The sequence below is a fragment of the Elephas maximus genome, chromosome 3 (genome assembly GCF_024166365.1).
Source record: "Elephas maximus indicus isolate mEleMax1 chromosome 3, mEleMax1 primary haplotype, whole genome shotgun sequence".
In the NCBI taxonomy this organism is placed as follows: domain Eukaryota; kingdom Metazoa; phylum Chordata; class Mammalia; order Proboscidea; family Elephantidae; genus Elephas; species Elephas maximus.
Window position 1 is genome coordinate 167589788 of NC_064821.1, and position 26775 is coordinate 167616562.

At 39.5% G+C, this 26775-nt stretch overlaps 1 protein-coding gene across 1 annotated transcript in view; it reads right to left on the minus strand.

The window, feature by feature from the left end:
• The window catches only part of LRIG2 (leucine rich repeats and immunoglobulin like domains 2), a 56808-nt gene that overhangs the window by 7093 nt on the left and 22940 nt on the right, over window positions 1–26775 (minus strand). Inside the window, exons 5-17 of the mRNA XM_049880048.1 lie at window positions 26348–26491; window positions 26090–26233; window positions 25439–25582; window positions 25104–25247; window positions 17011–17091; window positions 16247–16318; window positions 16040–16108; window positions 9656–9819; window positions 7487–7807; window positions 6153–6434; window positions 4430–4879; window positions 3673–3822; window positions 930–1220 (exon numbers count right to left, since the gene is read on the minus strand). Coding sequence (XP_049736005.1) covers window positions 930–1220; window positions 3673–3822; window positions 4430–4879; window positions 6153–6434; window positions 7487–7807; window positions 9656–9819; window positions 16040–16108; window positions 16247–16318; window positions 17011–17091; window positions 25104–25247; window positions 25439–25582; window positions 26090–26233; window positions 26348–26491 — 2456 coding nt within the window. The remainder of the gene's footprint in view (window positions 1–929; window positions 1221–3672; window positions 3823–4429; window positions 4880–6152; window positions 6435–7486; window positions 7808–9655; window positions 9820–16039; window positions 16109–16246; window positions 16319–17010; window positions 17092–25103; window positions 25248–25438; window positions 25583–26089; window positions 26234–26347; window positions 26492–26775) is intronic.

Here is a 26775-nt window from a genome sequence, read left to right on the forward strand (position 1 = left end):
AACAGTACTTTTCTGACCTACTCTACCCTGCTTGGGACCCTGGTGGCACAGTGGTTAAGTGTTTGGCTGCTAACCAAAAGGTCGGCAGTTCAAATCCACCAACTGTTCCCTGAAAACCCTATGGAGCAGTTCTACTCTGACCTATAGGATAGCTATGAGTTGGAATTGACTCGAGGGCAATGGGTATACCCTCTTTAGAAGTGTTCAGAGTTGGTCTCTTAAGAACAGAGCACATCTGAAGCTCCATGTGAGACCATTTACCCCTGCCAGAACCATCCCTGGATGCACCACCTCTGGACGCACCACCCGTGGAAGCACCACTAGACACTTCGCCTTCCTCGGTGGACCTGCTAGTTCTTACCCCCATGCTACTCCCAGTTCTCTTCTGTTTCAGCCCAACAGGAAGGTGACAGCTGATGAAAAGCCTGGGGGGCCTGGAAGAAATGCTCAGCAGTACCCTGCATGGTCTAGAAAGTTCGTTTCAAGTTCTTATCAAATACCCAATCTGTACAATATAAGTATTTCTTTCCCTGGGCTATGTGGGAGAGAGGAAACTATCCCCAAATTGCTTTCCCACTCATGGTCCTAATCACGCGTCACAGGAGAGAGTACATACCTGGCAAGTGATACTGACATTCAATATTCATCTCACAGAACAGCAACCAAACAAAGCATTTTAAAATTATTTTCTTAACATTACAACTCTCCATTATTTAAGAAAAATCACTAACACCTATATGACACTTTTTTTAAACTTTTTTCTGTATGGCCTCTGAATTTTCAGTAGGGTGATCTTGTTATCCCCTCAGTAGTTGTTCTGACCCTACAAATACAGGCTTCTTTGTGACTCTTATTATCTAAAAATCTCAGGCTCTTTCATCAATTCGTCAAAGTGAAAACAAAACAAACAGAAACCACTGCACCCTTACCACCGCTCAGCTGTGTGGAGGGAAGCTTCTTCTCATTTATTCTCTCGTGGTTGGTAGGAAAGGCAGACAACTCTCTGTCTGCTGATGCTATCAGGCTCTCCAGGGTGGTGGCATCTTGGGGAGGATGTGCCAAATATGTCTCTCTGGGCATCTGGACCATGAGGCTGGACAGTGTCTGATCCAGGACATCCTCCTCAGCGATATAGGCATACGGACAGTACTCTCGGGTCCTGGAGTAGATGTTGGCATTGTCATAACAATCTGAGCAGATTACCCGGGTACCAGGGCCACCTAATGACAATATAAGAAAGAACCCCAACATTCTTCAGTTAGGGAATTAGCTTTGCCAATCAACTTTCTTCAACAGCTGTCATCATCATCATCATCATAGCTAGAATTCATTGAGTGCTTACTTTATAAACCAGGTGAAGTTCCAAGGTCTTTCTGGGAATTAATTCCTTTAATCCTTACAACATCTCTATTTTACAAATAGCACAGAGAAGTCAAGTAACTTGCTCAAAATCATATTTCTAGAGTGGGGAGCTAAAATTTGAACCCAGACACTATGGCTCCAAAGCTCATGGTCTTATAAACTGCATTAAACTATCTCTGTCATGCCTGCATAAGGTCATGCTCAAACCAAGAGAAGTTCTGTTGACACCCAAGCTAAAAATCTCTGAAGAAATAGTATAAATCTTTCATACGTATGGTACTTCCATATGATTGGTTTAGAGAGTCTATAAAAATCTTGGGTAAACAGAAATCCCACTCCTCGGAATATACCCTAGAGAAACAAGAGCCTTCACACAAACAGATATACGCACACCCATGTTTATTGCAGCTCTGTTTACAATAGCAAAAAGCTGGAAGCAACCAAGGTGTCCATCAATGGATGAATGGCTAAATTGTGGTATATTCACACAATGGAATACTACGCATCGATAAAGAACAGTGAGGCATCTGTGAAACATTTTATAACATGGAGGAACCTGGAAGGCATTATGCTGAGCGAAATTAGTCAGAGGCAAAAGGACAAATATTGTATAAGACCACTATTATAAGATCTTGAGAAATAGTAAAAACTGAGAAGAACACATACTTTTGTGGTTACGAAGCGGGGAGGGAGGGAGGGAGAGGGTTTTTTATTGATTAATCAGTAGATAAGAACTGCTTTAGGTGAAGGGAAAGACAACACTCAATACATGGAAGGTCAGCTCAATTGGACTGGACCAAAAGCAAAGAAGTTTCCAGGATAAAATGAATGCTTCAAAGGTCAGCGGAGCAAGGGCGGGGGTCTGGGGACCACGGTTTGAGGGGACTTCTAAGTCAATTGGCAAAATAATGCTATTATGAAAACATTCTGCATCCCACTTTGAAATGTGGCGTCTGGGGTCTTAAATGCTAACAAGCGGCCATCTAAGATGCATCAATTGGTCTCAACCCACCTGGAGCAAAGGAGAATGAAGAACACCAAGGTCACACGACAACTAAGAGCCCAAGAGACAGAAAAGGCCACAAGAACCAGAGACCTACATCATCCTGAGACCAGAACTAGTTGGTGCCCGGCCACAATCGATGACTGCCCTGACAGGGAGCACAATAGAGAACCCCTGAGGGAGCAGGAGATCAGTGGGATGCAGACCCCAAATTCTCATAAAAAGACCATACTCAATGGTCTGACTGAGACTAGAGGAATCCCGGCGGCCATGGTCCCCAGACCTTCTGTTGGCACAGGACAGGAACCATCCCCGAAGACAACTCATCAGACATGAAAGGGACTGGACAGTGGGTGGGAGAGAGATGCTAATGAAGAGTGAGCTAATTATATCAGGTGGACACTTGAGACTGTGTTGGCATCTCCTGTCTGGAGGGGAGATGGGAGGATAGAGAGAGTTGGAAGCTGGCAAAATTGTCACGAAAGGAGAGACTGGAAGGGCTGACTCATTAGGGGGAGAGCAAGTGGGAGTACGGAGTAAGATGTATGTAAACTTATATGTGACAGACTGACTTGATTGGTAAACGTTCACTTGAAGCTCAATAAAAGTTAAAAAAAAAAATCTTGGGTAAAGTACTTTATGAAGTATTATTTATTTATTTTAAAAATGATGAAACTAAAACTCAGGTCTTACGTAGCTTGTTCATGGTCACAGAGCTGAAAAGAGGAAGAACTAAGACTTCAATTCTCCTTTTCCTTACTTCACCTCCCTGTTTTACCATTCACTGTGAGAGTGGGAGTGTGGGAAAGGTGGAGGGGGCAGATAGGTGAGTGCTGAGAAGTCAGTTTCATTTAACTAGAAAACGTTTCACGTCTCTCTGGTGTTCTTCAGTATATCCTGAGAACCATCACTGCCCTTCGAACTTTACTGACTGCCTATCAGCAGGAGAAATGAACCTTCCTTGGATATGGTCTGAAAGATGTCCATTCCTGAAAAGGAAAGATGCTTGGAAAAAGTTTCTAGTGCATCCCTTTTTTATAATAAAACCATGGTTTGGGAGCCTCTACCTTATAGTTCAACGTTCAACCCCTTATTTAAGGATAATTTGTTTCTCCTTTGTGTCAGATCATTTTCTTCTCTATTAAGACTTTAGTTAATTTTCATTCTATTTTGCATGCAGTCAAATGCTTTCATTCAATAACTTATTTCAAAATATTACTGCAAGTTAATGGGGAAAACTATACACTGAAAAATGAGCTCAATAGGATAGGCTGAAATTATAAACATATACTATCAAGAATCGTTACCATCAGCTCCTTTGTGTATATATCCATTGGCAGGCGGCATCAGCTGTTGATGACTGCCTGCCTCAGAGTTGCTGTAGCCTTCCTGTGGCTCAGACAGTGTTCCTTGGGAGGACAAGTAGCTGGGAATGTCTGCTGGCAGATTAAGCTCCTCTGTAAGAGAGACATCTGTAACTCTCAAATAGTTAGGTAAAAGACTATTTTGCAAGTATGTTCCATTTTGATAATACTAGCCAGGAAAATTGTATCGACTTAGGACCGTAATAGCTCTTAGTACTCCCCTAAAACTATTTCTCACTAGAATTTTCCTCAATGTTTCATTTTTAAAAGCATTACCAAAAGAAATAAAGGCTAAAAGCTGAGATCTTATCCTTAGCCACGTTTCCATAATCTACGTGGCTGGACCTCTTCTCCCAGGAGTACAGAGCGGGAGGCGTAAAAGGCTGATCTCAGTCATGACAGTCCCCCTCTTTTCTGCAGGGAAATTATGGTGGAAATATGCGCCTTAGGCATTAAAGAAAAGAAGGTATACCTGTGATGTGTTTACAAGAGCAAAGTTTTTTTTTGGAAGGGTTTACAAATTCTTAAAATTGTTATCATGGAGGTTCTATCAACCAATTCAGACGTTTTAACAGAAAAACTCTTCTACCACATATCAGGTAAAATATCAAAGCTCCTTAGCTTTTTATATTTTATAATAAGTTCTATATTGCATTTCTGAATAAAGGACAAGACATAGTGTCATCTGGGGACCACTCACCTGTGTTTGTGATACTATAGTCTTCATTTTTCCTTCTCATGTGGTAAATAACAATGACCCAGATCAAAGAGGTGCCCACGACACAGCAAACCACAACAATGATGACAATGCCAACTGTGGTCCAGCCATCATCTTCATGCCCAATACTACTCTGGGAAGAGTCACAATTGGGGGAAGTAATGACGTTTAGGTAAATGTGACCACGTTCTGTCCCCAGGGTGTTAGACATAATGCAGGTGTATTTCCCAGCATCTTCTAGCCCAGCATCTACAATGATGAGAAGCTGGTTGGCTGCAGCAAAGAAGTGCCGTTCTGTCACCAGCAGTGGTCCATCGTCTTTTGTCCAATTGAGGCGAGGGGCAGGGCTCCCTCCAGCTATGCACTGTAACACTGCAGTTTCACCTCGGGTTACTGTCTTGTCCTCCAAGGGTCTAATAAATGAGGGTGTCTCTAACAGGAAGATGTTTAAAAAATCAAGTTAGGCAATTTTATTCCCCAAATCCTACTGAATTTAGCTAACAAGGTTACCCAGGCTGAAAAGAACACTTTCACATACTCACGGGGGGATTAGAAATTAATGTTTCAAAAAAAAAAAAAGCCTCAAAAATCCTAAATCTTATCTCAATAATTCTGCCTTGGGAAAACTATCCTAAGCAAAGAACTCAAAGATTTTTACACAAAGATGTCTATTACAAAATTATTTTTATAATAAAAAGTTTTTATTATAATTGATTTATAATTAAAAACACTTTCATAAAAAATAAAAGAAAAAATCTAGAAATCTAACAAGGAGATGACTCAGTAAATTACAGTACAGCCACACGTTTTATTGAAGACCTTTTAATGACAGAGTAACCCTTGTGATGTAATATTAAGTAGAAAAAAGTAGGTATACATAAAAACGAATTAAAAAAAAATCTAGAGTAAATATGCCAAAATTGTTAATAGAGTTTGAATGACTTTCCCTCTTTTTTCTATTTTCTACATATCTTAAATTTTTAAAACAATAAACAACTTATTTTTCTGATTATAAAAGTAAACAATACAAACAAACAAAACCCTACCGTTTAGGGAAATAGAGAACTGGAATCTAAAGTTTGCCTTGGATTTGGGTTTCATGAAGAAAATCCCGTAAGAAAAAACAGGCTAGTCATGGGACATGTTTAGGGAAAAGACATTTACAAGAGCATAGGATTAAGAAGAGCACACTGGAAGTAAAATAGAAAATCTAACCAGGAAAACAGATCATTATTTTTAACTAAATTAAAAAAAAACTCTGGGAGGGGGGCCATATACTGTCTGGGGTTCTCTGCGAAGCAGTATCAAAAGGCTGGAAAGCATCTAAGAAAAAGAGTGAACTCTCAGTACAAAGTCATTGAATAGTAGATGAAACATGTATCTAAAGCAGAAATCTTAGAAAGAAAGATATAGAGGATAAACTGACAAAGGGATTTGAACTCGAAAGGGATTTGAATTCGAAAGATTCTTGTGACAAACACCCCTAATTCTGCCCTCAGCATTTTCCCACACTTCAGTTATCTGACCCACTAATATCCTTGGCTGAAAAAGGTGACAAAGAGAAGAATCACAATCTCCTGACCTCTCTCTCTGAACAAAATTCTGAAATCTCAAACTTAGACTTTTCTTGCCCATCAAAACGAAGGGTGGATCCCAGATAAGAAGGTTTCTAAAAAAGCAGGGACCCATGGAGTAGTAAACTTACCTAACACTGTTAGTGAGGCATTTGCTGAGAGGCCTCCCGCGATATTTTGAGCCATGCAGCTATAGATTCCCATGTCTTCTATTTTCACATTTGCAATGAAGAAGACATCATCCTCGGGCATGACATGCATGCGTCTTTCTCGAGCCGCAGGAAAGTCAGTACCGCCGTCTTTCTGCCAGGAAATCTGAGGTGCAGGGTGTCCTTCTGCAGCACATTCTAACCTGGCCATGGCACCAGTGCGAATGGTTAAATCCATTGGAGTTTTCAGAAAAGATGGCATCTCTGTGACAAGAAAGAGCACCAAGAGAAAGGGGGTGTGTGTGTGTGTGTGTGTGTATAAATACATACATACATATACACACATACACACATAGGAGAATCTGGTAGGCAAAATACCAACTGTTCTAATGTTCTATTTCCTTGAGAAGACATGATCTCTGAATTGATAGTGATATGGCTTTAAGGGTCATCTTCGAGAACCTCAGAGTATTTGAAGCACAGTGACAACACAGCACCTTCTAGGATGCATGTGACATGCCCACCTGATCTCCCTGATGGGAACAGGGAGAACACAAGGCCGCAAACTCTTCCAAACTCTGTATTTTAGCGCCTGATATTTACTGACGCTCTTACTTACAAGGCTAAACAGTGCTGTCCAAACTAACATCTATAATACTGCCGAGGCAACCACGTGACAAAAAAAAAAATTAAACCTTCAGAAATCTCATAAAGCAACACAGAAGCAACACACAAGTATATCTTGTGGTTGCACAAAACCTTACTTAGAGGGTACAAAATTCTGCAGTTATTCAATCTAAGAGGCAATAGATAAATTAAGCTGTCTTGGAGAAGTTTTCTACAGCCAGTGAAGAAGAGTATTAATTTAAAAAAATGATTCTGCATGACTACATTTAGACAATGATCATGATCACTGGACCCAGAATTGTCCTGAATACTCTCAGTTATTCAAAGGCCCTGTGAACAGGGCTATGAATAAATTTCAGAGTTTTCAGAATAGGACTAAGGCTCTGGAAAGAAAATGGAGAATTTTTTAAAAAGTATAAACAGCAGTAAAAGTAGTCCCTCTCCTAGGGTCATGGAATTCACCTTTACCTCTCAACCAAAGACCAATTAGGGACAATTAAGTGGGCTGACAGGCTAATGCAAAGAACCCACTCACTCTGTAACTATCACAACTCTAACAACAAAAACAGTAAGACCTCTTCCCCACAAGTGTCAGGTGTAGCCTAAATTCCCTGATCATACAGTTCAAAAACCAAACATAAAATGTCCTTCTAAACTCTACAAAGATATCAGAAAGCATAATTCCTTACCATTCACGGTCAGTTTGGCTTTCTGAGAATAATTGGAACCAAAATGATTAGTAACAATACACTGGTATTTTCCTTCATCTGTGAAATTCACATTGAAAAGATGTAAGACACTAGTATACTCCAGAGCTTCTTCAGCTTGCTGCTGATAACGAACAAAATTCTCAATATCCGCATCGTACAAGATTTCACTGTCTTTGCGCCACATGGTTGACATGGGTGAATCACTGCTGCTCACTGCCATGCACGTCACAGTCACGTTCATGCCTCTCAGAGCCACCGTGGTTTCAGGATGTGTCTTTATCTGTGGCTTCAGAAAATCATCTAAGGAAACAGAACACAGCAATGGCCAAGTCAGTTATTTACTTTTGCTTCTAAAAATTCAATTTTAAAACAAATGACATAAAGTTGTGTGATCTGTTTACAAAGTGGCATATTAAGGTTGAAAGAGACTACAGAGCTAGAGCCCAATTCCCTCATTTAAAGATGAGGAAAATGAGGCCCAGGTGGGTCAAATGACTTGTCCAAAGTCATTTAATCAGTGGCAGAGCCTGGACAGGAGCCCAGATTCCTGACTTCAGAGTCTAGCACTCTTTCCACTACGCCTCACTGCTATTTGTGTGCTTAGAGTGTACTTCTTATGCATTACCAGTTACTGGGAAAAAAGGAAATCCTATGTTAGAATTTTCAGACAAGTTCTAATCCCATTGCCCCTGTATAAATGTATGTGTATGATACATAAATAAACATGTACATAATAACCATTATCTTTTCTGTACCAATATAGAAAACAGGGATTACAAACTTATTGTATTTCACAGGGAATACCTATTAATGAAACCAGTGATTTAAAAGTACTTTGTATGTACTTTGTATGGAAACCCTGGTGGTGTAGTGGTTAAGAGCTACGGCTGCTAACCAAAAAGTCAGCAGTTCAAATCTATCCGGTGCTCCTTGGAAACCCTATGGGACAGTTCTACTCTGCGCTATAGGGTCGCTGTGAGTCGGAATCAACTCGACGGCAATGAGTTTGCTTTGATTTTTGTATGTACATAGCTTTCATCTAAAATAGTGAAAAATTCCAAACACGTCAAGTCAAATGTTCAAATGGCAATTGTCTTAGGACTTGCTGATAAACCATAGGTTCACAAACAACGATAAGTATATTATTGGACTAATTCAGAGAAACAGATATATGAATTCTACTCATATCTTCACTGGATAACATTTCACTGTGCCATAAAAGTGAAATTGGAAAGGGGGGTGGATATATAGTATGTTTACATTTAAAATGATGCCAAGTGAGAGAGGAACTCATGGCAATGTAAGCAGTATATATTATTAGATCATTGTGTTCTGCTTTGAAATTTATAAAAACAACCTAACAAGTATTTTGTGGGCCTGAATTTTCAAGTGTCACACAGATCTTTAAGTAGATCTGGCAATAGACAGGTACTCAAATGACCAGAGTGCCTAGTGGCATGCAACGCAGATACCTGATCTACAAGTCCTACTATGTAAAGTAAGAACCAGATATTTCACTTTAATGGAAATTTAAGTGTAAAGGAAAATCTTCCAAGTTGACAAAGAACAATATAGATGTATACTTGAAGTTGTAAGTAAGCACTTGCCTGTGATTCTCCTCCCTCCACCAAAAAAAAAAAAAATCCTGCTACTTTAATCTTAAAAAATTACATCAAAAACACAAAACACACCAAATCGATCCATTCATATACTGCTGACACAACATAAACTGATTTTATCTTTTTGGAAAATACCTGGTAGTACTTTTCAAGATCAATTAAGAATGTTTATATTAAAAAAAAAAAAAAAATCCATGCTTTTTGACTCAGGAATCTTACTACTGGATATTTATTCTAAGGCTCACAATCTCCCTAAAAGGAAAAGGCCTAAGTTCATAAAGATGTTCCTATATACCATTAAAAATGATAGTTAAAGAATATTTGATATATTAAGTCAAAGACCAGAATACAAAATTAAATACATTATTACAACTATATAAAAATGCTAATGCATTGAAACACAGGCTGGAGAAGATGACAGACAGATGGACATAGTGGGAAAGCATTCTGGTCTAATTTTTTTTTTTTTAATTCTGCTGTTAAAATAGTAAGTGTGTAATATATAAAATTTTAAAACAAAAATACAAACCACAGACAAAATCTTTCAGATCCACATTTAGGATGCTTTGCCCTGCTAGCCACTCAGGGTGCGCACAGCTCACATTCACAGAACGCTGGAAGTTACTATCAACCAGCCACTGAAGTAACCACTTCAGATGGCAGTCACAGAGCAAACTGCTTGTGTTCAGAATCCTGCAAAAACAAAGAGGAAAAGAAGCATCCCTTGTTTTACTCTTCATTCCAAGTTTCTTCAGCATTAAAAGCTTACCTACGCATTTTTCTTGCCAAAAATGTTTAACCTAAATATGATTATGAAAAGGAAATTCAGATTGTCAGTTTCAATTCTTCAAATATGTCAATGTCATGAAAGACACTAAAAAGGAGGGGGCATGGGCAAGACACCTGTTTCAGATTAAAGGAGACTAAAGAGTCATTACAACAAAATGCAATATGTGACCCTTGACTAGATCCTCGACTGGGGAGAAAAACAGCCACAAAGGACATTTGTTGACATAGGAAGAATCTGAATACAGACTACATATTCATAATAATATTTTACCAATGTTAATTTCCTTGGGTATGATAATAGTATTGTGGCTATGTAGGAAAATGTCCTTGTTCACAGTAAATATATGCTGAGATATTTAGGAATAATGTGTCATGATGTCTGCAACTCACTTTTAAAAAAAGGTTCAGCAAAAAATGCTATGTATATACATATCCATATATGTAGAAAGAAAAAGGAGGGAGGGAAGGATAGAGGGAGAAAAAAAAAGATAACAAATTTCACAAAATGTTAACAACTGGTAAATCTAGGTAGAGAGTAGTACACCTGCCCCTCACTTACTGACTATCTCATTACCCAACATCTTACATTTGTGGCAACAGTAATAAATCTATCCAACTATTTTGTGCATTAACGAGGTGGTGGGCAAGGCAGCAACGTCTGCAGAGTGTCCCCTCCCTCAAGGAAGGTCTCTGGGCGCCCTCCGGGAAACTGGGCTGTGCTGCCTACACCCTCAGTTCCCTCCTGCTGGTAGGTGCACAGTGTCTAGCTGCCACACAGGGCTGGCCTTCTCCACGGTCACAGCCTCCGGGTATGTGCACAGGCAGCACTGAGCCAGCAGCGCCTATTCTGGGTTCCCAGCTCCTATTTGACCTGAGGCCCTGCAGTTCAAAACTGCTGTGGGGTGGGAAGGGAAGAAAGAAAGAGGCATTGGAGAGGGTGTTTGGGAGAAATGTTCACGAGTTTAATGACATCCCAAAGTGAGCTGAACTAAGTGTGAAGCCTCCACCTCGGTGGGTCCAAGCGCGTGGCCAGACTCCCAGCGCCCTCACAGGAAGCCCTGAGCCTCGGTGACTCACCAGGCCCAGGGGGCAGAGCAAGCTTCAGGATCATGAACACAGGGATTACAGGGGTGGGAGTGGAGCTCTGGAAGCTGCTCCACAAGGTAAGCTGTGACCCAGCACAGGAGGAAGGTGAAGTGGTTAAGACGTGAACCTTCTAGTCAAACAGCTAGACTTTATCCAGGTTTGTCTCCTTCAAGCCTCCTTCTCCACAGAGGAATAACCCATAACTGAACTGGACTTGTCACAGTGATGAGTACATTAGTAAATCTTAGTTGTTATTATTTCTATGACCATAATTTCTAAATTAAAAAATCAGACAAATGGTCTGAAAACACAAATCCTCCATTTTCCTGTAATGACGACTTTCACGTAACGACCTGGTCTTTGGAACCTACCATGCTGATAAGCAGGGAGTGGGTGTAGGTGGATGTTAATTGTGCCGTCCTTTCAATTTTTCAGGTTTAAAATTTTCCCCAGAGAAGTCTGTGGTAAAACTCACTATATATATATGTATATACACACACACACACACACACACAGGAGCGTTGTGATACCTTTGTTGTGCAAAAGATCTAATTATTTTCAAATTATTTCATCAAGACTGAAAACACTTCAGCCCTATGGCAACATGTACTGCAACTTAAATTAAGAACCACTGAAAAAGTATTGCAGTCTATAAAAGCACATGAAACATATCTGAAAAACTGGTATTTTCTCTTAATGACCCATTAACTGCCCCATCCACTTGAAAGTAGGCAAAGCAAAAGACTGAGAACATTATGGCTTGCTTTGTGTGTTCACCAAAATCCCTGTCAAGTTTTAAAGCTGGGTATAAGGTATCTAAGGTCTAACTTTAATGAAGTCTTAAACAGTCTTTAAGAGTACCTCAAAAGCCGTATCTTCATCAAGAGTAATTTTAACTAAACAAGCCAAAAGCTACCCTTTGCATTTAAGAATTCTTACACTATTTTCATTCATTCATAAGGAAATATCTGAGACCCTACTATGTGCCAGGTACTATTTTAAGCTGTGGGGATACAGCCCTCGTAGAGCTTACATATTTAGAGCCAAGCAATAAACAAATAAATACAAAATATGTTAGAAAGTCAGAAAATGGCAAATGCTATGAAGAAAAATGAAGCTAGCAAAGACAGACACAGCAGTTGCTAGTTTGGATAAGGTGGTCAGGGAAGTTCTGTTTGAAGAGATGGCAGTTGAGCAGAGACCCAAAGAAATGAGAGAGAAAATCATGTGAAGATGCTTAAGGTAAGAGTGCCCCGGCAGGGGAACTGCATCATAAGGGCCTCGAGGCAGGCAGACTTAGTGTGCTGGCGGAAAAGCAAGGAGGCCAGAGAGGCTAGAGTACAGCGAGTAAGGGGATAAGTGACAGGAATGAGGCCAGGGAGCTAGGCAGGAGGGACCAGGCCGTATAGGCACCTTATAAGCTAAGGAAGGAATTTAGTTTCTTTTTTCCTAAGTGTAATGGAGGCCAATGGAAGGCTAAGAACAGAGGAATGACATGGCCTGATTTATGTTTTCTTAGGTATAAGCTACTCAACGGAAGGGTCCTGGATTCATATCCTAACTTCACTACTTGCCTTAGGCAAGACATTGAATGTCTCCAAAATCTCAGTTTCCATTTCTAGAAAATGGAACTAAAAATACCTACCTCAGGAAAAAAAAAGTTTAAATAAAGCATTTAGCACAGTGCCTGGCCATAGACAACACTTAATTTATGTTAGCTCCTTCTACTTGTATTTCTTTGCATCTTTTCCATCCTTCACGTGCTAACCAACTCCACCCACAGTGTCTAACAGAATACACTGCATTCTTTCAACCAGCGTATGGCTAGATATATAACAAAATATTAACAGGTGGTTGTCTCTGAGTAATGGGGATTTGAGGTCTCCTCCCAACCCAATGTGGGTTTAAATGTATTTTCTAATATTTCTACCATGACTGTATATAGTTTGCAGTGTGAAATATTTTAAAAATTATATGCAACTCTCCTACCAACCCCCCCCCCAATATTTATGCAAAGCACTGTGAGGATACTAAGAAGTATAAAGAAAGAGTTTAATGTTGGCCTAAGTACTATAAATATAACTTAGATTTAAAATATCATCAAAAGCATCCAAAACTTTTCAGTAAAAAAACTGCAACAGAGTGCCTGTATTACAAGTTTGTTCAAATCAACTCCCAAATTACTAACCAACTCTCTGAAAATGAAACTACATTATTTGCTTTTACCTACTTTCTAAACTGTATTTTGAAACCGGGTTCTTACAACAATAGTTAGAACACGTTCTTGCTGGTCCTTAGATTATCACTGGCCAAAAAAGGTAATACTGATTTCCAGTACTCTGTGACCTTTACAAGTTAAACTAAGCCTAGGAGAAGTAACTCAAAATATCTCAACAGACCAAAAGAAAGCCACTTTAAAAATCTGGCAGGAAATAATTAATCATGATTTCCATAACATCTTTATTTTTATTATTATCAGTTATTCAACTTTTACTATGTGCCAGGCTCTGTGCGCATCATTTTTTCAAAACCCTCCTATGCATTTAGAGAAAAAAAAAAAATCCCAACTCCTCATGGCCTACTAGGCCCTAAATGATCTGGCTCCTGCAAACTCTCTGGCCTCTCCTACCACTCCTCCCTTGCTCATGTGTTCCAGCCACACCAGTGTCTTTCCTGTTCCTCAAGCACAACAAGCAAGCTCCTACCTCAGGGCCTTTTCACTTGCTTTTCCCTCTGCTGGAATACCCTTGGCCTGTGTTCACACGGTTTGCTCCATTTCATTAAGTCCTGGTTCAAACGCTTTACTTTCAGGAAAGCCTCTCTTGACCACCTTATCTAAAATAGCAGCCCCTGTCACTCTCCATAGGAAGCCCTGGTGGCGCAGTGGTTAAAGCACTAACCAAAAGGTCGGTGGTTTGAAACCACCAGCGGCAAAGTGGGAGAAAGATGTGGCTGGCAGCCTGCTTCAGTAAAGATTTACAGCCTTGGAAACATTATGTGGTCACCATGTGTCGAAATAGACTAGATGGCAATGGATTTGGTTTGGGGATTTTTTTTGGTCACTCTCCATACCTTTGACCCAGCTTTATGTTTCTTCAGAGCACTTACTGTCTGATGGGATATTATATATCTACTGGTTCATTATTTATCTTCCTGACTAGAATCTACTCTAGTATGCTAGGGGAACAGAGACTTTGTCTTATTCACTATTGCATGTTGTGTTCTCAGCATCTACAACAGTACCTTACATTATAGATGGTCAAGAAATACTTGTTGAATAAATAATTTCATTTTATCCTCACATCACCCTAAGGTAGGTGCTAATATCTCCATTTTGAGAAGGGAAACTGAGTCTTTAGGCTAAACAATTTGTCCAATGTCACAGTTGTAAGGAATGGAGCAAGGATTTGAATCCAGGCAGTTTGAACTCACACTTTCCCAGTGCTTTTCAAACCATCTGATAAAGGACCAGTTTTTAAAAATTATAATCTGTTGCAGACCAATACAACTAGTTAACGTTTTTTGAGCATTTTAGTAGTTTGAACAAGAGACATCATCTGGAATCAGTGTACTGGAAATACCTGATCATCTCAGAAACTGATGAATAAAATCACATATCTTAATTGTAACCCACTAGGAGTGAGTTTTTGGAAACACATGATTCCAAAAAGATAGTCCAAAAAGAAACAAGGAGAAAAAGTAAAACAGTAGGATGTGGAACAAAAATTAGATTTGGTCTTCTGTACCTGTTTTCAGAAAACAGCTTGAACAATTAAGATGCTTCTTGTCTTTCTAAAACAGCCAGACAAGTAGGGTTTACACAGGCCCCACACCTGGTGAACTAACTTCAGAAAGGGAAGGGGCATGATGCAGTCAGTCACACATATTGATTGGGTCAATCATAACTATGCATTAAGTACCAGTCATGCACATTCACTGAGTTCCCAAAGACTAGGGACTCTGGACCTTGGAGCTCTCTTTTTGGGGCTTCCAGGACTGGTGAGGACATCCATGCACTGGAGAGAGTGCGGCACATCCGTGGGGACAATAGAGGCCCTCTGCCAGGAGCTCTCCCAGGACTTGTCTGATGCGTATCTTTGCTTGTATCCTTTCTGGTTATAATAAATGGGTAACTTTAATTATATGTTATAAACCCACTGGCACTGAGTCAATTTCGACTCATAGCAGACCTATAGGACACAGCAGAACTGCCCCATAGGGTTTCAAAGGCTGTAAATCTTTACGGAAGCAGACTGCCACATCTTTCTCCCATCAAGTAGCTTATGAGTTCAAACCACTGACCTTTCAGTTAGCAGCCAAGTGTTAAACCACTAAGCCACCAGGCCTCCTTAGTTTAGGTCACAGTCTCTGTGAATTTTGTGAGCTGTTCTAGAGAATTAACAAACCCACAGGGGCAACGAGCCAGCAGGGTCTGGCAATACAGAGTCGATTTGTAAAGACCCAGCTCTGGGTGGCTGGGTGATAGAGAGGGGCTGCACAGGCAGTGGATAAAGAAGGATAGATTCCTTCTAGCTTGTGACCTAGTTGCAGGGGACTAGAGGATCACAGACAGAGAGAGAACAATTGCCATGAAAGTGACTGGCGATAAGGTATGGAGACATGGGCAGGAGAGGCCTGGATCCATTTCCAGCTGGGAACTCAATTCATGCTGACCCTTGCCACACAGTTAGTGGTAAAGGTGGGGTTTGCCCACCTTGACCCTTTTATAGTGCAGTTGGTAGCAACATCCTTGCACAGGGTACACGTAACACACAGGAACACTGCCAAGGTCTCCTAACTATAAGCATCAGCAGCACAGGCAAACAGAAGGTCCTGGTGCCACACACTCTAGGCTTTTTACATGCTGGGTTATTTTCAAACTTCATCCAGCCGCCAAAATAACTGAGTATTAATGCTTTCTTTTTTCTTGCTTGAATTGCATACTTTTGAAAACATTTGGGTCATGCTCATCACATTTTAAGCACGACAAGCATGGATAATGATCTAATTGGTGACAAAAAAGACTTAAGTTACTTACAGTTCTTTTAAGTGAGTCTGAGAAAAAGCATTTTCTTGGATAGACATTATAGCATTGTTGTTCAAATCTCTGAAATGAAAAGAAATGAAAAACTTCTAGTCACCATTTCTACAATTAAGTTATATAAACACTTTAAGTGGTCACAAAAACCTTAGCTAATAGCAAAGACTATTTATATAGTAAGCAAAATGTATGTAAAATACTTACAGATGTTCAAGGGATCCAAGACCAATGAATGCTTTCTTTGTAATTGACTTAATCTGGTTTCCTTGTAAGATTCTGAAATACAAACAAACCTTTCTAATAAAGCTCTCCAGTGAACAAAATTAAATTCATTAAACATTTACCTATAAAAGGTGAAAATAAGCTTAACATGCATGTTTAAGAAAGTTACGAACCTTTATTATTAACTAACATAAAGCATAATATGAAGGCGTCCATTGAATGCTGGGGCTCAACGAGGTACCTCTGAACAACCATCCTGGCCATTGATAAAAAACTGGTAGTTTTCATATGCCAAAGTGAGTTATATTCCCAGTTTCTCCCTTCTGACCAAAAGATCATCAGGTCAAAGAAATTCAGGAAAGTGTGAACCCTTGGAGAAATTCTTCTCATGGAAGATGATCTAAAAATATTTGAAAGAATCCTCTCCTACTAGACAAATTATCCCTAAACCTCACAAAATAAAACAGATTACCAGTTCAACTCTGGCTTTTCAGTGCTTTTCTTTTACTTGAGTAGATATTCTAGTTCCATAAATAACTTCTATTTGCCCATAGGAACGCTCCTTCAAAAGCAAGGAAGCCACCTTCCCCGCCAAAAAACACCAACGTGATAAAACAACAAAGCTTCCTCCTATAAGTGAGTGCTCAGACTTCCTGGCCATAACAGACAGACATAATCCAGTCATATTTACAACTGATCTAAGATATGTATCTTTAGATACACACATATATAGTATAAATACATACAGTTTAGTGAGACTCGTGAGTCCAGCAAAGGCTTCACTAGCATCTTCTATGGCCCATGAAATTTCATTGTTTCTTAAGTCTCTGCAAACATGTCAGGGAAAGAAAAGATGATGTTAGTCAACATGGCCATCACACTACCCACCAGGCAGTATCCCCGCATGGCTATGTCAAGGTGCACATGTGCATTTTGATCCATATTTTAATAGTTATGCTATTCATAACATATCTATTTGTGATGAAGGCCCAATTCTGATTTTTAAGGAATATCTGTGAGCGCCTGAAAGGGAAACATGTAAGAACTGATTCTCAAAAGCTAAGAGATTCCAGGATTAAGCTTGCCTTGATAAATTAAGTAACATGCTGAGTATTAATCTTCCTAGCTAATAGCCCCTAGCTGTGTTAGCATATTTAAAGATTACAGACAGGGTCCTACAATTAAAAAAAAGGACCAAACCCACTGCCAAAGAGTCGATTCTGACTCAAAGCGACTCTATAGGACAGAATAGAACTGCCCCTACAGAGTTTCCAAGGAGTGCCTGGTGGATTTGAGCTGCTGACCTCTTGATTAGCAGCTGTAGCACTTAACCACTATGCCACCAGGGCTTCCTACAATAGGCAGAAGCATTTCAAGAGGCAGGGGATACAGCTTACGAATCTGATTTTGGACTAATGGGATTTTGGGGTGACCCAAATCTTCCCCTGGGCCCTTAAACTTCAAAGGGCTGACAGGGTAACATCAATACAAAGCTTCACAGCTCCACAGCAATTAAACACACACCCTGGGAAGCAAGAATGATATACCCATGTGTTAGAGTGATTATCATGTTTTCTTTAAAAGGAAAAGTATGGATCTTTTAACGTCCACTGTTCCATTCTCGGAGAAAATGCAGTTGGCACCATACCATGTGCCGATGGAAGAAATGCCAGCTAAAAATATTTAAACACTTTTGTTTCCTTAAGCCTTCTCATAATAAAATAAAGCATAAAGCTCTTTGCTTTAGAAGACATATGTAAATTTGTGTGATTAACAGTAAGGAGATAGGAAAGTATTCTTCCTAGCTATCTTTAACTGAAGTGAAAAGCTAACAAAGCTCATTTTATTTTACTAAGGAATAAACAGTAAACAATCGATGGCTCAACTCTTCAGGACTTATACCCCTTCACCACAACGCAACGTAAATAGAATTCACTCCCCAAACTGAGTAAGAGGTATATCTAGTCTGCCAAGAGCACTGGCCTAAAGCCATAATTTCTAAGATATAATCCTAATTCTGCCTTAACTATCTCTGTGACATTAGACAATCGTTTACTTCTCAAAATTACTTCTCTAAACTTTAATACTAAAAGTAACAATCAGTGGTATACCAAAAGAGCCTGGCTAAGTTTATTACTGGCTAGTGTCCCCTGTTTGCTCTCCCCTGAATTGCCAAAAGTTCCTGAGTTTGCAGTGAACTAGTTTCAACTCTAGTAATGCAGAAAAATCACTTTCAATCTGAACAAAGACTACCTAGTTAAGATAAAAAAAAAAAAAAAAAAGGTAAACATACACTCGTGCACATATGGATCCATTAACCAACCCATTATCATCAAGTCAATTCCGACTCATAGGAACCCTACAGGACAGGGACCACCTGGTGGATCCGAACTGCCGAGCTTTTGGTTAGCAGCTGTAGCACTTAACCTGGGTTTCCCACATATAGACAACTTCATAAAACTAGCACACTTTTTTTCTCATTAGTGGTTAAGTCCCAAAGTTGGAAGCCTGTCTTTTTTCTGAGATCATTTATCAACGTTGAATCTAATAATCACAAAGTTCCCTCTTCAGGAACTTTAAGAATCTATAAATTCTATTCTTTGTTCTCTCTTATTATGCTCAATGTTTGAGATTATTATATTTCATTAAAATAACTCTTCATTCAGAAGAACACCAAGGTCACATGACAACTATGAGCCCAAGAGACAGAAAGGGCCACATGAACCAGAGACTTATATCATCCAGAGACCAGAAGAACTAGATGGTGCCCGGCCACAACCGGTGACTGCCCTGACAGGGAGCACAATAGAGAACCCCTGAGGGAGCAGGAGATCAGTGGGATGTAAATTCTCATAAAAAGACCAGACTTAATGGTCTGACTGAGACTAGAGGAATCCCGGCAGTCATGGTCCCCAAACCTTCTGTTGGCAGAGGACAGGAACCATTCCCGAAGACAACTCATCAGACATGGAAGGGAGTGGACAATGGGTTGGAGACAGATGCTGATGAAGAGTGAGCTACTTGTATCAGGTGAACACTTGAGACTGTGTTGGCATCTCCTGTCTGGAGGGGAGATAGGTGGGTAGAGAGGGTTAGAAACTGGCAAAATTGTCACGAAAGGAGAGACTGGAAGGGCTGACTCATTAGGGGGAGAGTAAGTGGGAGTATGGAGTAAGGTGTATATAAGCTTATATATGACAGACTGACTTGATTTGTAAACGGTCACTTAAAGCTCAATAAAAATTATTAAAAAAAAAAAGCAAAAACTCTTCATTCAATAAAATTATACCCCTGGATCAGGGTAAAACATTCAGCTTGCAGAACCACAGTTGGAATGGTCTTTAGCAGACATGTAATTCTATGTCCTTCCTTCATCTGACAAAGAAACAGAGAAATGACACCCAGGAAAGACTAGGCAGTTTTGTTCAAGTGGTGTGGCAAAAAGTCTATGGGCCTTGGTTTTAATCCTGGTTCGATCATTTATAATCCATGCGACCTTGATTATTTTAATCTCTCTGAACCTCAGCTTCCTCATATGGAAAACAGCAAAAAAATTCAAATGTCCAAGTATCTGAAAGCATCTACCACATATTAGATGATTAATAAACGTGTGGTTTTTTTTCTTCTGTCCAAAGTCATGCAGCAAACTCTAACACTGAACAGGTCTCCTGCCAGAGCTGCTCCCACTACACACCGTGTGTTCCCTTCTGCATGAGAACTAGTACTCATGGTACACTGTCAAGGTCAGAGGAACAAGAAAATGACTGTGCATTCTTGACACTAGCAACTGTGTTTTATTCTACAGCACTCAGCATGGCCAAGAGATGCTTTGTTAGTTGATTAAGAATTGAAGTACTCTACTATGGGCTAGGAAACGCTGGCAACATAGTGGTTAAGTGCTATGGCTGCTAACCAAAGGGTCGGCAGTTCAAATCCACCAAGTGCTTCTTGAAAACTCTATGGGGCAGTTCTACTCTGTCCTATAGGGTCACTATGAGTCGGAATCGACTCAATGGCACTGGGCTTGGTTTGGTTTTTTGGTACTATGGGCCAAGGGGTGCCTGGGTAGTGCAAATAGTTAACAAGCTCAGCTACTAACCAAAAGGTTGGCCATTCAAGTCCACCCAGAAGCACCTCGGAAGAAAGGCCTGGTGATCTACTTCTGAAAAATCAGCCACTAAAAACTCTACGGACACTTTCGGTGAAGCACAGGACATCCAGAAAGAAGCTCAATAAAGACACGGAAGATCTAAATGCCACAATCAACCAACTTGACCTCATAGACATATACAGAACACTCCACCCAACAGCAACCAACTATACTTTCTTTTCTAGTGCACATGGAACATTCTCTAGAACAGACCACATATTAGGTCATAAAGCAAGCCTTAGCAGAATCCAAAACATTGAAATATTACAAAGCATCTTCTCTGACCATAAGGCCATAAAAGTGGAAATCAATAACAGGAAAAGCAGGGGAAAGAAATCAAACACTTGGAAACTGAACAATACCCTGCTCAAAAAAGATTGGATTAGAGAAGACATTAAGGAGGGAATAAAGAAATTCATAGAATCCAATGAGAATGAAAACACTTCCTATCAGAACATTTGGGACACAGCAAAAGCGGTGCTCAGAGGCCAATTTATATCAATAAATGCACACATCCAAAAAGAAGAAAGGGCCAAAATCAAAGAACTATCCCTACAACTTGAACAAATAGAAAGAGAGCAACAAAAGAAACCCACAGGCACCAGAAGAAAACAAATAATAAAAACTAGAGCTGAACTAAATGAAACAGAAAACAGAAAAACAAATTGAAAGAATTAACAAGACCAAAAGCTGTTTTTTTAAAAAACTCAACAAAATTGATAAACCACTGGTCAAACTGACAAAAGAAAACCAGGAGAGGAAGCAAAAAACCCGAATAAGAAATGAGGTGGGCGATATTACAACAGACCCAACTGGAATTAAAAGAATCATATCAGATTACTATGAAAAATTATACTCAAACAAATTTGAAAACCTAGAAGAAATGGATGAATTCCTAGAAACACACTACCTACCTAAACTAACACAAACAGAGGCAGAACAACTAAATAGATCCATAACAAAAGCAGAGATCAAAAAGGTAATCAAAAAATTCCCAACAAAAAAAAGCCCTGGTCCGGACGGCTTCACTGCAGAGTTCTACCACACTTTCAGAGAAGAGTTAACACCACTACTACTAAAGGTATTTCAGAGCATAGAAAAGGATGGAATACTAGCAAACTCATTCTATGAAGCCACCATATACCTGATACCAAAACCAGGTAAAGACACCACAAGAAAATTATAGACCTATATCCCTCATGAATGTAGATGCAAAAATCCTCAACAAAATTCTAGCCAACAGAATTCAACAACATATCAAAAAAATAATTCACCATGACCAAGTGGGATTCATACCAGGTATGCAGGGATGGTTCAACATTAGAAAAACAATTAATGCAATCCACCACATAAATAAAACAAAAGACAAGAATCACATGATTTTATCAATTGATGCAGAAAAGGCATTTGACAAAGTTCAACACCCATTCATGGTAAAAACTCTCAGCAAAATAGGAATAGAAGGAAAATTCCTCAACATAATAAAGGGCATTTATACAAAGCCAACAGCCAACATCACCCTAAATGGAGAGAGCCTGAAAACATTCTCACTGAGATCGGGAACCAGACATGGATGCCCTTTATCACCACTCTTATTCAACATTGTGCTGGAAGTCCTAGCCAGAGCAATTAGGCTAGATAAAGAAATAAAGGGCATCCAGATTGGCAAGGAAGCAGTAAAAGTATCTCTATCTGCAGATGACACAGAAAACCCTAAGGAATCCTCCAGAAAACTACTGAAACTAATAGAAGAGTTCAGCAGAATATCGGGATACAAGATAAACATACAAAAATCAGTTGCATTCCTCTACACCAACAAAAAGAACATCGAAGAGGAAATCGCCAATCAATGCCATTTACAGTAGCCCCTAAGAAGAAAAAATACTTAGGAATAAATCTTATCAGAGATGTAAAAGACTTATACAAAGAAAACTACAGTACACTTCTGCAAGAAACCAAAAGAGACTTACATAAGTGGAAGAACATACCTTGCTCATGGATACGAAGACTTAAGATTATAAAAACGTCTATTCTACCAAAAGCAATCTATACACTTAACGCAATTCCAATCCAAATTCCAACAACATTCTTTAATGAGATGGAGAAACAAATCACCAATTTCATACAGAAGGGAAAGAGGCCCCGGATAAATAAGGCATTACTGAAAAAGAAGAACAACGTAGGAGGCCTTACTTTACCTGACTTTAGAACCTATTATACCGCCACAATAGTCAGAACAGCCTAGTACTGGTACAACAACAGATACATGGGCCAATGGAACAGAATTGAGAATCCAGACATAAATCCATCCACATATGTGCAGCTGATATTTGACAAAGGCCCCAGAACAGTTAAATGGGGAAAAGACAGTTTTTTTAACAAATGGTGCTGATGTAACTTGATATCCACCTGCAAAAAAATTAAAGAAGACCCATACCTCACTCCATGCACAAAAACTAACTCAAAATGGATCAAAGACCTAAATATCACATCTAAAACGATAACGATCATGGAAGAAAAAATAGGGACAACATTAGGAGCCCTATACATGGCATAAACAGTATACAAAACATTATAAAGAACATAGAAGAAAAACCAGATAACTGGGAGCCCCCAAAAATCAAACACATATGCTCATCCAAAGACTTCACCAAAAGAGTAAAAAGACTACCTACAGACTGGGAAAAAGTTTTTAGCTATGACATTTCTGATCAGTGCCTGATCTCTAAAATCTACATAATACTGCAAAAACTCAACTGTAAAAAGACAAATAACCCAATTAAAAAATGGGCAAAAGATATGAATAGACACTTCACTAAAGAAGACATTCAGGTAGCTAATAGATACATGAGGAAATGTTCACGATCATTAGCCATTAGAGAAATGCAGATCAAAACTACAATGAGATTTCATCTCAGTCCAACAAGGCTGGCATTAATCCAAAAGACATAAAATAATAAATGTTGGAGAGGCTGTGGAGAGATTGGAACACTTGTACACTGCTGGTGGGAATGTAAAATGGTACAACAACTTTGGAAATTGATTTTGCACTTCCTTCAAAACCTAGAAATAGAACTACCATACGATCCAGCAATCCCACTCCTTGGAATATATCCTAGAGAAATAAGAGCCTTTACATGAACAGATATATGCACACCCATGTTTACTGCGGCACTGTTTACAATAGCAAAAACATGGAAGCAACCAAGGTGCCCATCAACAGATAAATGGATAAACAAATCATGGTATATTCACACAATGGAATACTACATATCGATAAAGAACAGTGAGGCATCTGTGAAACATTTCATAACATGGAGGAACATGGAAGGCATTATGCTGAGCGAAATTAGTCAGTTGCAAAAGGACAAATATTGTATAAGACCACTATTACAAGAACTTGAGAAATAATTTAAACTGAGAAGAAAACATTCTTTTGCGGACACGAGTTGGGGAGGGACAGAGGATGGGAGAGGGGTATTCACTAATTAGATAGTAGATAAGACCTGCTTTAGGTGAAGGGAAAGATAGCACACAATACAGGGGAGGTCAGCACAACTGGACTAAACCAAAAGCAAAGAAGTTTCCTGAATAAACTGAATGCTTCGAAGGCCACCGTAGCAGGGGCAGGGGTCTGGGGACCATGGTTTCAGGGGACATCTAAGTCAATCGGTATAATAAAATCTATTAAGAAAACATTCTGCATCCCACTTTGAAGAGTGGCATCTGGGGTCTTAAATGCTAGCAAGCAGCCATCTAAGATGCATCAATTGGTCTCAAGCCACCTGGATCAAAGGAGAATGAAGAACACCAAGGACAGAAGGTGATTACGAGCCCAAGAGACAGAAAGGGCCACATGAACCAGTGACTACATCATCCTGAGACCAGAAGAACTAGATGGTGCCCGGCTACAACCGATGACTGCTCTGACAGGGAACACAACAGAGAACCCCTGAGGGAGCAGGAGAGCAGTGGGATGCAGACCCCAAATTCTCATAAGACCAGACTTAATGGTCTGATTGAGACTGGAAGGACCCCAGTGGTCATGGCCCCCAGACCTTCTGTTGCCCCAGGACAGGAACCATTCCCGAAGCCAATTCTTCAGACATGGATTGGGCTGGACAATGGGTTGGAGAGGGATGCTGGTGAGGAGTGAGCTTCTTGGATCAGGTGGACACTTGAGACTATGTTGGCATCTCCTGCCTGGAGGGGAGATGAGAGGGTGGAGAGGGTTAGAAATTGGCAAAAAGGACAGGAAAAGAGAGTGGAGGGAGAGAGCAGACTGTCTCATTATGGGGAGAGTAATTGGGAGTGTGTAGCAAGGTGTATATGGGTTTTTGTGTAAGAGACTGACTTGATTTGTAAACTTCCACTTAAAGCACAATAAAAATTATTAAAAAAAAAAAAAAAGAGTTAAAAGAATTTAAAATCTCAAAAAAAAAAAAAACTCTATGGAGCACAGTTCCACCCTGACACACGTGGGGTCGCCGTAAGTTGGAGTCATGGCGGTAGTATGGGTAGAGATAAGTAAGATTTATTTATTTATCAGGATAGAGACAAATAAGATTGTCTTGCCCCAAGGCACAGGACAGAAAAGCCACAAAATACTAAGAATACATAAATTTGCTGATCATTTGCTTAACAAAAAAAAAAAAAAGAGGGGGAAGGGCCAGGGGTGGATGTACTTACAGCGTCTGAAGATTGGAAAGAAACCTAAACACACCATCAGCAACGTGAGTGACTCTGTTGTCCCCTAAATTCAATCTCTCCAGTAAGCTCAGACCCACAAAGGTGGATTCATCCAGGCGAGTCAACTGGTTATAGGACAAATCACTGACAATAGGAAACATAGAAGGTAAGGAATTCATTGTATTTTGGTTCAACTTTTTAAATTCTTATTCTATTTATATGGCAAATTTAGAGTTTTCAACAAACTTTGAGTAAATAGCGACACTTGACTTTCATGATTTACTCCAACCTGTTCTAGTCCCACAGCCTCCACTAAAATGCCATCCAACACTTACAGTTCGGAGAGTCTTTGGCAGAACTCCCACGCATCGGGGCTGACCCTTTCAATAGCATTCTGGCTCACATAGAGCTGCTGTAACATTCGCAAGCCATACAACCACCCCTTGTTCACTTCTGTAAGGTTATTGTGTTCTAATTCTCTGCAGAATTAAAGAGAGGAAAAAGTATGTTTCAAAACAAGGCATTCTGATGAGAAGTACAGTCTTAAATCTTCATCTTCATTAAGTCTTGCTTAACAAGCATATGGCTTTGTTCAACCCAAGTAAACGGACAAATTCTATTCAGTAAGTATTTATAGCTTACTTAAGATTTACAGCTAGAAGGTAGTAAGACTGTCTAAAACATCGGGTCTACAAAATCAACATGCCAAAAGGTATTGTATACCTGTTCTGGATAAACTCCAATAATTTTCATCAGCCAAAATGTCAAGGGAATGTGAACTTTTTAGATAAGATGTTTATAAAAATGGCAAAATACTACTTTGCTAATATAGATTAAAAGGCTTTCTGTGCACTTATTTCATATCAGAAGATGAAGAATGAACTAATGTTTACCTTTATAATTAAAGCAACTACCCTAGTCGATTGGCCCTGCGAAGTGTCAGACTCCTTTCCTAAAAATCCGCAACTCTAGTTCCCAGTACTTACAGCTCTTCCATGTTATCCAAGCCAAAAAAGGCTCCATCCTTAAGTTTGCTAATTCCATTCCGCTGCATCTTCAAGGATCTTAAGGAGTCAAGCCCCTGGAATGTTAGGCCTTCCACAATTTTAATTCTGTTTCTTTTAAGTTCCCTTTAACAAAAATAGTTTTACAGTCAGAAAACTAGTTTGCCGATTTGCTAAAAAAAATACTTAAAAAGGCACTATAAGAAAAACGATCTATCATTTTTCCATTTAGTTACTCACAAGAATTGGAGGTGAGGCAGCTTGAAGATCTTGGGTGGAATCACGCTAATTCTGTTCCGGTTTAACTTTACCACTAATAAGGAACTTGATAAATTATCGAAGCAACCAGCCTCCAAAGTGGTTATCCTATTATTACTCAAATTCCTACAATGAGCAAGGTAACAACAACAAAAAGATTTAGTAAAAAAAACTCTACCACTGGAAAACTGCCAAAAGTCCATTACTAATTACTTAACCACTTTGTTTCTTCATCTACAAAATAAGGATGATGTCTACTTCACTTCACACAAATGAAAATGGTACGTGTGAATATAAACACTTATATTTATAAATATACACTGTAAAATACCGGCACACGCACTAATTATCATCATCAACAAATCGCTTCTATTTACCTTTTCCAGAATTTTAATAAGAAATAATCCAGA